Genomic DNA, 13,931 nt, shown 5'->3' with positions numbered 1-13,931 from the left:
CTTCACTTTAAGCTCAATACAAGCATCAACAACATTCTTGGTCCCTATAATAGATCATAAACAAACCACAACATAATAAGACAAACAAATCCAAATACCCAAAACAAAGAAAGATTTAACAAAGTACAAAGGAACATCAAAAAAGCCAATAGGCTAGATACCCATCCCGCGCCTAGCACTCTGTACCTTCCACATTGACCGAATAATGTAGCTGGTAATCGTTCATCGAAGAACTCATCGAAGAATGCTGTTTATTATCATTATTAAAACAAAAAAAAAAAAACAACAACAACAACAACAAAATTCAAAACTTATGCAGAAAAATTTTCAGCTAGGCATTTTTTCAAACAGTTGGAAGGGATGAGCAAACCTTTGAGAACTTGGGCCTCGTTTCAAAGATCCATGGAAACATAAACAGCTTGAGCAGAGCGCAAGGCTTGGCTGAGAGTTCCATTCTCCTCATGAGGGTCAAGGTTAATGGTGGGACCCATATCTGCAATTCGGACGAGGAACATGTTATATGAGATGAGCTTTTCAACCAAATGACGAGCAGCAAAACCACGACCTCCTATCACCACGCACCATCTCTCAGTGCCATCATCCCCAGATGCCATTTCTCTCTGTAAAACCAGAAAAACCCAATTGACTAAAGCATTAATTGTGTGTATTTGTAATGTGTTTGACACAGATCTTGATAAGGAAGAAGAATTATGAAGTAAACTTTCAATAAGGGAGTGGTTGATGGCTGGGCTCGTCCAAAAATATGCATCACAAAAATTAAATTACTTCACCAAATCCAAACCCAAATTTCATAAAAATCATAAAATAAAAATTAAATAAAGTATCTACATATTACACCACAAAATCCAAACCCAAATTTCACAAAAATCAAAACTGAAAATTAAATAAATAACCTAAATGTTAAGTATCCAAATCCAAACCCAAAATTTCACAATAATCAAAAACAAAAAATCAAATAAATAACTTACCAAGCAAAATCGGAATGGGTATGGGTATGGGTATGGTGAGGAAAAATGAATGGGTATGGGGGTGGTAATGAGAGAGAGGGAGAAAAGGAGAAAGGATCTTCTAGTGAGGGAGAGAGAGATCGAGGAGGAGAGGAGTCGATGGCTGGGCTCAGCCTCGTCGGCGTCGTCGCTGGGCTGGGCTGGGCTCTGCTGGTCGACGCCGGCGGGGTTGTGTGTGTGTGTGCGCGTTGTGTGAATGTGAGAGGCCGTGTGAGAGATAGAGAGAAAATGAGAGAGTTTTGTGAGTAAAAACTTTGTGTGAGAAATGAAACTTTTGTGTGGGAAATGAAAATGTAAGTGGGAAAATTTTTTTGGAGAATTTTGTGCGGGAAAGGAAAAAAAAATTTGGGGGGAAATTTTCTTCCTAACACCTCTGTTCTTTAACTTTTCATTTTCGTCCTCAACTACCTAACTCCTTATATCTATCTATATTTGAGCAGTGAACAGCATTTGGTTAAGTGTGCCCTTGACAAGTGACAACATCACTACACTCATGTGAAGTACTGAAGTTTAATGGAGTGTTTATTCAACTTTTTTTTGAAATTTTTTACCATCTGTCAAATTGATAACGTGTTGTGCACCACAAATACTATTATTATTATTGTATTATTATTTATTAAATAAATAAACTAAAAAAAACTATCTATTGAGTATTTATTGAATAGATAAACTATCTATTATTATTATTAAAATGAGCTAACATTTTAAGTTTTTAACTAAAGTTTAGCATATTATTTAAGATATAGACTTATAATTGTAAATATTTTTAATAAATTATATGGATTTTGACTAAAGAACTTATAAATAAGTAAATAAATAGTTATATAATTATTTTTATATATACATATATAAAATTAGCGGTAATCCCGAAATGGTACACTAGTTTTAATCGGTACTGAAATATTTCATTTATTTGATCAAACCGAAATAATCTCTGGTACACTAATGAAAATTGCTTACATGACAAACAGAGTCCATTGTTTTCATACTAAATGCTGACATGACCATTAAAAAAATGATCTTGAGACCATTAGACTTGGTGAAATTCATATTCAAATCTTAATCAATAGAATTGAAGAGTATGGTGACACACTAGACAATTGGATAGTCAGATTGAGTAAACATAACCATACAAGTACAAAGCACATGTCTATCATGCGCTATACTTAGATTTGAAATCTAACCGTTAGATTTGAAGAATATAATGAAAGGTTAATTCTAGTAAATTATGATAATAATCAAATTATTAGATTTAGAGAAATGCGTGGTCAAAGTTGGTCAAATCCGATCAAACTTAATAGATGGTCCCAATAACACTGGATTTGGTGAAATTCATATTCAAATCTTGATCATTAGGATTGAAGAGTATGGTGACATATTGATGTTGGTGAAATTTGAGACCAACTGGATGGTCAGATTAAGAGAATATATATAGTCATATAGGTACACAACACATGTCCATCACGTGTCATACTTAGATTTGAAATCTAACCATTGGATTTGAAATCTAACCACCTAGTAACTTATTATTGAAATCATATTTTGGAAATCCAATCATAAAATTACATTTTCTATATGTTTTTAACATGCATGCCAATTTTCATGCTAATCGGATGTAATTTACCATTTATTATATAAACTCATCTTTTATGCATTATTTTAAACTATAAAAACTTGAATTTAGACAATTGATTGTTGACATACCTATTAATTTTTTATTACCTTCAAATTTTATAACCATAAAAAATGTATGAAAATAATGTAATCTAACGGTAGATTTGTCAAAATTCACATCGAATTAAGAAATATAGAATTGGGTTCAAGTTATACCTGATGTAACTCTAAAAAATGTTACACCACCAATAACTTATTATTGAATTCATATTTTGAAAATCCAACCATTGGATTACATGTTCTATATGGTCTTAACATGCACGCCAATTTTCATGTCAATCGGATGTAATTTACCATTTGATCTCTAAACTCATATTTTATGCATTGTTTTAAACTACTAAAACTTGAATCTAAACAATTGATTGATGACATGGCTATTAATTTTTGATCACTTTGAAATTTTGTAAGCATGAAAAATATATGAAGAAATTGCAATCTAACGGTAGATTTGTCAAAATTCACATCGAATTAAGAAATATAGGGTTAGGTTCAAGTTACACTTGATGTAATTCTAAAAAATATTACACCACCCAATAACTTATTATTAAATTCATATTTTAAAAATTCAACCATTGGATTACATGTTCTATATGGTCTTAACTTGCATGCCAATTTTCATGCCAATCGAATGTAATTTACCATTTGATTTATAAACTTATATTTTATGCATTATTTTAAACTACTAAAACTTGAATCTAGACAATTGATTGATGACATGACTATTAATCTTTGATCACTTTAAAATTTTGTAAGAATGAAAAATATATGAAGAAATCGTAATTTAATGGTAGATTTATTAAAATTCACATCGAATTAAGAAATATAGGGTTGGATTCAAGTTACATGTGATGTAACTCAAAAGAATGTTGCATCACCAAATAACTTATTATTGAATTCATATTTTGAAAATCCAACCATTGGATTACATGTTCTATATATTCTTAACATGCATGCCAATTTTCATGCCAATCGGATGTAATTTACCATTTGATCTATAAACTCATCTTTTATGCATTATTTTAATGGGAATAAATTTTTATTCATTTTGTGAGAGAGAGAGAGTACAAAAGGCTGAAATTCTTGAATTTTAGGCTACCATTTTGAAGTTGAAAGTGCTATCATTTTTTTATGGGTACAATTGTTTAGAAAATAAAGACAAACATTTCTTATATATGATGTATATAAAAGGTTTTTTAAACAAAAAGTTCACCTAAAGAATACAAAGTGCTCTATGTTTATACGTTTCTTTTTATTTTTCTTTGAATTTTAGAATAACTTTTATCTCCAAAAAAAATTAATATTTTAATGATTTTTTGCGAAGGTCAATTGTGACCCTCTCAAATAATTTAGTGTTAATAAGGGCATATTTTTAACCCACACAAAAAATAAACTTTTTACAAGGGATTTTTATTGTCCCTCGGAAATAATTTGGTAGGAATATTTCCCTCCAAAATTTTTGACATTTTTAATGATTATTTGTGAAGGTCAATTTTAACCCTCACAAATAATTTAGTATTAGTGACAGTTTTTTTTTACCGTCACAAATAATACACTTTCTACAAAGAGATTTTTAATTGTCCCTCGCAAATAATATGGAGGGAAAATTTCCCTCCAAAATATTAGTATTTGTGATGGCTATAACACATAATTGCGACAGCTTTTCTTGTTAGTAAAAAATATTTCACATTTTACCAAGTATTTGAGAGGGCTTTATTTTGCCTTTGCAAATAAGATTTTTTGAGAGGGCTTTTTGGGTCTGTCAAAAGTTCTTAGTCGCTAATAGGCATTTTTCTTGTAGTGATTCCACAAGATCATTACAATAGTCAATGTTTATCTCCATTAGATTTGGCAATGCATCTGAAACTTGGATAGTACAATTCCCAAAAGCCTGAGCAATATTACACATGAACAAGGATATTTTCTTCAAACTCTTCAACAATATAGGGGCATTGCAAAGGGAAGGGATTGAAGCCTTCTCCAATCTGATTGTCTTTAAATTGGGTAGAGAATTGAGTAGTTGAAAATTTCTTAATTCAGTAGGAAAGAAACCATAATTGGTGATGATCAAAACCTTGAGATTATCCATTTTATCCACAAACGCAGGTAAGCTGTAATTATTTGTTTGGAAGTTCAGAACTAGAACCTCAACTTTGGGTGCTTGAATGTTGCACCAAGTTGACGAGAATGATTCATCTGCAAAAAGTATTATAAACGATGTGAGAGGGCACTCAACATGTATTGTGTGCATGTGTGATAGAGGGAAACATAAACAAACCAGTTAAGATTAATAACAAGCGGGCATTGATGGGTTGCTGAGCCTGTTTTGTGCACCAACTTGGTAGAGTGTTTCTACTTATGTCCATAATCAATCTTTGCCTTTGTCTTTTTGGCCCTTGGCAGCTTTCAAATATAGCTAGCTCTCTAAGAAGATCATGTTGTGTGACATAGTCTTCATTGTAATATTTGTTGATCTCACCTGCATCTTTCCTGGTGATTGGCAAAAATTATAAGTTGGAAAAGTTTCAAATTATTTCTTCAAATGGTTCATAAAAAAATAAAAATTTCTTTCTTCAAATGTAAAAAGTATATCTTAAATAATCTATGATAAAGAGTAGGTTTGGATAGCAACGTAGTTTGCGTTGCTATCCACATTTGCGTTTTCTTGGGTGGATCCCGTGCACTGTTCACAGGATCTACAAGTACCTCTTTCAGCAAATATAACTTCTAACCTGGGTCTCACAGTACTATTTACACATTTAAAAATTATTATGCTGCAGTGTTTTCAGTTTTCAGATTTCAGCCATAAGCAGTATCCAAATAGACAGAAAACGTTGTTGCCATAAGAAGTTAATTAATCTATAACTTACAGGACATTAAAATAATTTGTGCCTAAGGCTGTGTATAGAGTTATTGCTAATTATATCTAGCAACTAGCAATGGTTACATGAAGAAAGAGGCTACAAGAATATCAGACCATAGAAATAAAGAGTCAGTATACCTTTTCCTCACAAGATTAGCCAGATTCCGGGTGGTGATTTTATGTAAATTGTGAATGGCATTGTTGCCAACTTCATCTAGTTTATGTAATTCTGCCCACATATCAATAAGGGCAGAAACAGGGATCCTTTGGTAGGGGTGTCAATTCGGGTTAGCGTGTTGGGTTCGTGTCGTGTCAAGGTAGGGGTATTCGACTAAATGGCTCAACCCTAACCCGACCCATTTAATAATCGTGTCATGATTCTTCAACCCTAACCCGACCTGTTAATAAGACGGGTTGACCTGACCCAACCCATCTGACACGCTTAATAAACGAGTCGTGTTGGGTTGACACGAATGTAACACAACTCATTTCAACCTGCATAATATTAAATATAACATCCATCTAGAAATAATTTTTTTTACATCCCAAAAAGCAATGCATACACTTCAAGTCTTCAACTCACATTCAAAATAATATAGTTCAACAAAAATATAATATTCATCTAGAAAATAAGTTCTTTACACTCTAAAAGAAGTGCATACACTTCAACCCAAATTCAAAATAACTAAGTTTAACAAAAATAAAATAACATAGTTAAAATATATATATATATATATAATATCCTTGGAACTCGTCAAATGCTAAGTATCAATATTTAAAGAATTTGAGTAAACAATAGACTAATCCTGACTATGACCACGATTATCATCCATAGATTCTTTGTTGATGTTCAAATTCATAACATCTTCCACAAGCTCATCCAATTTTATTTGTGCAAGTTCTATGCCAAAAAAAAATAAAAAATAAAGTATTAGTAGTTCTAGGGTCTGTAAAATTTCAATTTCCAATTATATCTCTTGTAAATTTTTGTAATTACTCACTTTTCTTTTTAAATTTAAAATATATGTTGGATATAAAAGGTATTTGACAAATCTAAAATAAAATAAATATTTATTTGTTAAATGAGTTAAACGAGTTGTGTTAAGTGGGTCATTTCGGGTTGACACAAATAAATTGGCGTGTCAAACGTGTCTATTGCGTGTTATGCGGGTTGACCCACTTATGACACGTTTCTTATCGTGTCGCTTTCGAGTCGACCCATTTATGACCCAAACCCATTAAGGTCCAACCCTAACCCGAAAAAACCCGTGTCGGATTCGTGTCGTGTTCGCGGGTTGGGTCAAACATTGACACCCCTATCCTTTGGTCTTCAGGAAATGAACCTAGATCCATGAAACGTTCTTTGAAGATGACCTTGTGATCTGAAAATTCTAGGCTTTTTCGAAGACAATCAAGCAAATCAGAACTAGAATTGAAAATATAATGACTATTAGACCAATTCTTAGCTATACTGCACCAGGCCTCAACAGGGTTCTCATCGAGTAATCTACCAATCACTTCGAGCGCCAGTGGGAACCCACCACAACCTCTCACTATCTGCAATTTAAGAAACCAAATAAAATCAATCATAGTTTGGAGGCTACAGGGGTAATATTGGCCAATGCTATAGAAACTCAAACCACATGATTTGTTTGGAAATATGAAACAAGGCCAGTAGGGACCTTCTTATTTTTCTCCTTTTTCACTCAAGTTTTGGGAACAATTGGTTCAAAACAAAACAAGCAAGCTCAAATGTATGTATAAGTATGAAAGCATGATTTTGGCAAATGCATATGTTTTTTTTTTTTTTTTTTTTTTTGGTTGGGAATAGGGTACATACGGTATCATGTACTCATCAAAGACCAAAACCTGATAGTATTTCTTCATTCATATGCATATACATACCTTAACCAATGGTGATAAGTATAAATAAAATTAAGCACTTTTCATCCGAATATTTATGCAAGATTAACAAAGCACCTTGTTGATGGCTTCAACAGGAATGTTAGAACTCTCATGTTGCAGAGATGCTGAATGATGAAGCAGCATCGTTGCATGGTCATCATTTAACGGATTTAAGTAATATGTAAAGCTAAATCCTGGAAGTGCAGTTCTTGAGGTCACCAGAATATTGTAATTTGGAATATCAAACATAAACTTCTTAAGACGGAATTCTGATCCAGACCAAACATCATCCAAGATCAATAATATAGGATTTGATCCAATTTTGGTCAGCCCTTCCCGTAGCTAGTTGATTGCATCTTCATCACTTTGGAACTCGGGCACCTGATCACTTATATATTGGTATAGTCTTCGCACAATGACCATCAGGTTGAAATTTTAAGAAACGGGGACAAAAAAAATATTGTCCTAAAATTTTCCTACCCAAAAACAATCCAGTTAGAAAGTTGCCATTGAGGCACATTTCATTTCTTATAACATAGTAAACTGAAAACATGGACAATAATGGTGGGCAGATGAAGTGAATTACACACAATTTCAATCGCGGCTAAGATTAAGAGGTGTGTGTATGTATGTTACATTTTCTTTGTTACTACGCTTCTAAGGCAATAAATGCAGAGGATGAAATGTTCCAAGAACAGTGCTTCATGATTGTCAAGAGGGTTAACACTTAACACAAAATAATGAACATAATTAGCAAAGGCCTATCATATCTTACCTAATGAGACATAAATTTGTTTCAAACTGTAGTTTAATTTCACCTTTACTCTTTTTTTTTTTTTTTTTTTTTTTTTGAGAAACCAGACTAAACTTTCACCTTTACTTTTTTAATTTTTATGAATCGTTGTTTAATTTCACTTGCAGAAATTCAATTCTTCATGTGTGATCACATTGCAATCCCATTTATTCCAATTACCCATCTATATATATATATATATATGTATATATATAAAAGCTAAAGTGTAGTATTTATTGTTACTATGTTCTTGTTAAGCCACCTCATCTGCTACATCATTGATCACACGATTAGTCTTTTTCATATTTATTTTTACCTCTAATTTTTTTTTTTACAATATTAAATAGAAAATAATATTTGCTTTACAAATTCATTTTAGATGGTTTTAACTTTACATATTCATCTACTTTAATTTTGATATTATAACTAAATAATAAATCAATGAAAAATCAAAATCAAAATGTTGTCTATATATATTCCTCTCTCAACTTTTTTTTTTTCATTTTTTTTTTGGTTGAAATTTTTTATTTTTCTTGCATCTTTACCTTAGATTGATGAATATTATTGACTAATTCATATGTGTTCCCTAATACAAGTATTTTTTTTTTATCATTTTCTTTACAACACTAAATACTTTTAATGAATGGTGCTTGTTGTTGATCTTATTTGAGGAAAATCATATTATAATATGTAAAATTTTGTGTTGTTTTCAGGTTTTAATTTATTTGAAAAAAAAATTTGGATAAGCTAATTAAGAACAGTTAGTGTAGTTGAAGACAATAATTTTTGTGCAGTTTACTTTCACTGTTTGTAAATATTTTGTTTAAAAAATTAGTAATGGATTGTTATGTCTTTTTTATACGATGTTCTTAGATGCTTCAGCAATTACTTTAAGCGTTTACTAATATTTTATATTGTCCTTTATCTTCCTTATCTTGTTAGTGTATTCTTTGAGATTTTTAAGAAAACAAATTCAATTTTGTGCTTCTAATTATTTATTTATCTCTTCATTTTTCACATGTTGGATTAGATGTAACATTAGATTATAGCAAAATTAACACAACACTTCTTCTTTTTCAAAAACAATTCTCTACTTTTTTCCCCTTTGGAATTGTACCCTTGGTTTTTTTAAAAGGAAAAAGAGTTACAATCTTTTATTTTTCCCTTTCTTTTTATTATTATTTTGAATTGTAGTTTTGTTAAGTTTTATTAATTTTTTTAGATACGTTTCTTGGTGTTTTTGATTGTGTGGTAGAAAAAATTGGGTTTGAAAAAATTGCTAGTTGTGATATAAACGATTGTACCTTAAGATTATTGAGTATTTTACTGCTAGTCGTAATGCAGTAGTTGCGATATAATCGATTAATTGTAGCTTAAGATTATTGAGTATTTTATTGCTAGTCGTAATGCTTGAGTGTGTCAGGTGTTCATTAAACCATAACACAGCATTGTACTTCTTTCTCATCTGATTTAAAAAAAAAAAAAAATGTGTAGCACTCTTGTTTATATAGCATTTTAACAGACTTCTATACGTATTTTGTTTTAGGTGGTACCTAACAGTTTACTAAGATCCACATACTAGCACAATAAATAGCTTTAAGAATATGCAAACACATGCCAATTATGCATATAAAATTACATACACAAAAAAGAAGAGAGAGATCAAATACCTTTATTTCCTGGTCATGACCAAGCATTTTCACCAGTGTGGTCTTTCCGCATCCTCCAGGGGCAGTCAGTAGAATCTGCTGCCTCTTCTCATTCAGCAGCTGCATCTTCAACACCATCAATGGCAGATCCATCCCGACAGTAAAATCCGGGGTGGAGGGACCACACACGTTGCCCCACTTTTAATCGCTAGCGACTCCATTCGCTTGCAAAGAAAATTCTGCTTCTCCAAAATCTGCAATATATCCCTTCTGTTCTGAGCTGAGATATGAAGCTGAAAGAATGTCACAACGGACTCATCCAACTCTGCAAGTTCTCTCCCAAAAGAGGCTTGTGAAGGGTAGTCCAACTCTTGGTTGTCCAACATGCCAATGAGCTCCTTGGCCTTCCTCATATCTTCGATCAAGCTCTTTGTTTCCTCTTCTCGGTGACCAAGTATTTCATTTAATCGTGTTATCTCTTTAACCACTGGACCTAAAAGATCTAGATTGAATTTGACGCTTTTAAGAATTGGCTTGAACATAAGGGCATCGCTTCCAACACTCTTAACTGTGTCATGCAACACATTAAATACCTCTCCAAACACTGCCCCCAGAGCAGCCCCTCCTACCAATGATGCCATAGCTTTGCTTTGCAAACTAACTCAAACTACCAATATGACAAAAGAAAAGAAACCAAAGATTCTGTATGCAAGATCTTTGGAAACTAGTTAAGAAACAAACACACTACATATCAACTTATCAAGGAATAGGCCAAATACTAAAAAAAAAAACTATTGGATACCAATTTAGATCTCTATCTCTTCTGTTTCTCCTGATCAGTTACCTTGCGCTGATAAGGAAACAGAGCAGAGGATCAAAGTAAAGCCATTTGAGACGAAAGAAGAATGTATGCTTCTTCCCTGGAAAACAATCATAGGGGTATAAATAAAAGACTAAACCAAGTTACAGATTTATACTTTTATCTGCAATTGTGCATGTAATTTCATGCCACGAACCTGGAAGTTTCCCAGTTTGAACACATTGACTTCTTTGTGTTTTTGAGTATAGACTTAGAAGGAAGGCATAAAGTATAAACCTTAAGAAGATGCTAGAGTTTTATTTATTTATTTATTTATTTATTATTATTATTTGGAATAAAAGACTAAACTCTGAAGTAATAGATTTACACTTCTATCTGCAATTGTGCATATAATTTCATGCCACGAACCTGGAAGTAACCAAGTTTGAGCACATTGACTTCGTTGTTTTTAAATAATGACTTTCATTCTTCTTCTTCTTCTTCTTCTTCTTTTTTGGGAGTAAATATTGACTTAGAAGAGAAGCAGGGTATAAACATAGGACCATGTTAAAGCTACTAAACATATTGTTCATATGTTGGTGCCTTAAATATTCTTTATGATATATGGTGATTTACTATTAAAAAAAAAAAACACAAAATGTTTTCATATCATCTACTGTATGCTAAAAATTAGTTCTTTTTTCTTGGGAGAATCTTTTTAAATATTGACTTAGAAGGGAAGCAAAGTATAAACCATAGGACCATGCTAAAGCTACTAAATATATTGTTCATATGTTGGTGTCTTAAGTATACTATATGATATATGGAGATTACCATAAAAGAAACACCAAATGTTTTTATATCATATACTTTATGATAAAAATTAGTTCTCTTATACATGGTTCTTGTGTCATCTACTGATTCCTAGGTTTATTTTTGTTATTTTCTGTCTTTGTTTATTTTTATTTTTTTGAGAGAGATTTTTTCTGTCGTTGTTGATTGTCAATCCCTTTGAAAATTTGTGTTGCATCTGGAGAGCCATGTGTGTACATTAAAATAAGGTACTCGGGGAAAAGAAATCAAAGTCTAAGAAGAATAGAAGTGATTACTCACTTTTTTTGTTAGCAAAGAAGTAAGTACACACCATAAAAGAAAAAGAAAGACAGAAAGAAAGAAATAAACATGATTCCGATAGCCATGATGTAATGTCAAGAACCATAACTGATTGAGTATCTAACATCAACACACTTAAGTATCTAACATCATAGGTCATCAAATTTGGGATAATAGTCCCAACAGATAGATGAAGATAAGAGAATAAAAAAAAAGTTACAAATTCATCATGGGTCATCATGATATAATGAATTTATCTTCTTCTTAATAAAGTTATGAGTTTTTCATCAAAAAAAGAAAAGAAAAAGAGAATCTTTTTACTTCTTGGTTCCACTCACAAGCCATCGATTTAAATATAAAAGTGAGGAAATGATTGCACATTCATGGTTTAGAAATACGCTTAATTAATAAAAGTTTGGGGAAAGCTCCTGCAAACAGAAGTTCAAAGGAGATGCTAACAAACTAAGTCTTAAATCAGCTGCAGATTTGTTTATTTATTTTTATCAGAAAAATATAAGATTAGACCATTCTTCTTATCTAAAATTACATATTACACTTTCTAATGTCTCTAGAGTTCAAATCCCCCTTTCCCCAAGTACATATAGTTTTTCCTTTTAATAATAAAAAGGAAAAACTTTAAAACATTATTTTCCTTATTTGATCCTATCGTTCAAAGATTAAAAAAAAAAAAAAAAATTGTTATTAATGTGTGAAAACAGTTTAGACCCTTTAAAAAAATAGACACCAAAAAGTTGTATACCATGACAGAAAAAAAGTGACAAAAATATGGTGTTTAGAGATGAATTGCAGGCACCTACAATAGCATTGGATTGAACCGGATTCCACCTCGTCATCACGGTTTTGGGCTTGCGCATATGATATTTCACGAAAACTTCACGATGTCTACTGAGGTCATCAGAGAGAGGCCAGGGCAGCTCATTCTTGTTGTGAGAGGGCCGCCTCATGAGCCCGCCAAAAATCTTCCGTTCCGAAAAATTTGTTGGCTTAAGATTTGTACAAATTGTACCAAATCTGGCTCATGGAGTATACGTGCACCACACCCTTTAATCTCAATATCTGGGCTGTTGGTTTTAATGAATGGCCTAATGTCATCACATCCATGCAATAGTACTCCTAACTTCGCATGTGAAATATATAGCCAAATTCCAAATGAGCCAACATGAATTTTGTCTCTAGGGAACTTATAGTTTCGTGGAAAATCTTCAGGACCACCGTGCATTTCCAAACGAAACTCATGAAACTCTGTAGGATCACCAGGAGAAACCTCGCTTAAGTTTTTTTGGACTTTAATATCAACATATAGAGCAATTCCTATCCAATTAGTATCATACTGATGTAGCGGGATTGAAACATATGACCCACGATTCTGATGATCGAACCACGTTGGAATTTCAATTTGATTTAACACGCTATAAAATTCTTCACTTTCACGAATATGATCCTGTAAAATATTAATGCAAAAGTAAAAAGATGTTCAAATTAAATAAAAAATAAAAAAGTGTAAAAAGATGTTTTCAATGCATGCATGTTTGTGAGAGAAAAACCTCCATGTAAAATCATAGGTTGATGAATTTATAATTAGTGATTGTTGGCGGATGAGTTGGAATCATTATTTTTTAACTTACTACCTTAATACTTTAGTTTATTTTAACTATTTTGTCTTATCTATTTTATTGAGCGGTCCATTATTTTTGTGAGTCAAGTTTATGATCTTTGTCTCTGTGTTTTGAGTAGGGATGGCTATACCCATTGGGTAATAGATATCCAATCCTATCCAAACCAAATGTTTTAGGTAATACTCGATTCTTCATGGGTAGAGCTTAACCGGGTAAGGCTTGGATATTACCCGAATTGTTCGGGTAGGATATGGATATTATCCAAACCCGACCTGTAAAAAAAAAAAAAAAAAAACCCTAAATCTTATTAAGTTAATAAGGTTTACAAGCACAAAGCAAAACTTGTATTTAACCCTAACAAGTATACAACAAGTGCATGCCCAACTATAATCTCCACCCAAAAAAAAAAAAAAAAAAAAAAAAAAAAAAAACCTACTACTTTTGCAAAGAGATTGACTCAGTCATCTGGGTCC

At 32.0% G+C, this 13,931-nt stretch overlaps 1 protein-coding gene across 1 annotated transcript; it reads right to left on the bottom strand.

Annotated features, from left to right (window-relative positions):
- Positions 1 to 392: 392 nt before the first annotated feature.
- On the bottom strand, positions 393 to 10,047 carry LOC115961062 (probable disease resistance protein At5g66900). The gene is made up of 8 exons (XM_031080109.1): positions 9,931 to 10,047; positions 9,814 to 9,838; positions 7,543 to 7,736; positions 6,906 to 7,119; positions 5,701 to 5,791; positions 4,978 to 5,189; positions 4,774 to 4,895; positions 393 to 620 (listed from the first exon to the last, which is right to left on the bottom strand). The coding sequence occupies exons 1-8, from the start codon at positions 10,045 to 10,047 to the stop codon at positions 393 to 395; spliced, it is 1,203 nt and encodes a 400-aa protein (XP_030935969.1).
- Positions 10,048 to 13,931: the final 3,884 nt, after the last annotated feature.

This window comes from Quercus lobata, chromosome 9 (assembly GCF_001633185.2).
Source record: "Quercus lobata isolate SW786 chromosome 9, ValleyOak3.0 Primary Assembly, whole genome shotgun sequence".
Lineage (NCBI taxonomy): Eukaryota > Viridiplantae > Streptophyta > Magnoliopsida > Fagales > Fagaceae > Quercus > Quercus lobata.
This window is presented reverse-complemented; position numbering and strand designations above follow the sequence as displayed.

What these genes read in the sequence shown, in the direction of transcription:
- LOC115961062 (XM_031080109.1), bottom strand. Translation starts at nt 10,047, where the DNA reads ATGGTGTTGAAGATGCAGCTGCTGAATGAGAAGAGGCAGCAGATTCTA. An exon ending in GTCATGACCAGGAAATAAAG is followed by an intron (nt 9,839 to 9,930) that starts GTATTTGATCTC and finishes TTATTGTGCTAG; the next exon opens with TATGTGGATCTTAGTAAACT. An exon ending in ATAAAATGGATAATCTCAAG is followed by an intron (nt 621 to 4,773) that starts GTTTTGATCATC and finishes CTGGTTTTACAG; the next exon opens with AGAGAAATGGCATCTGGGGA.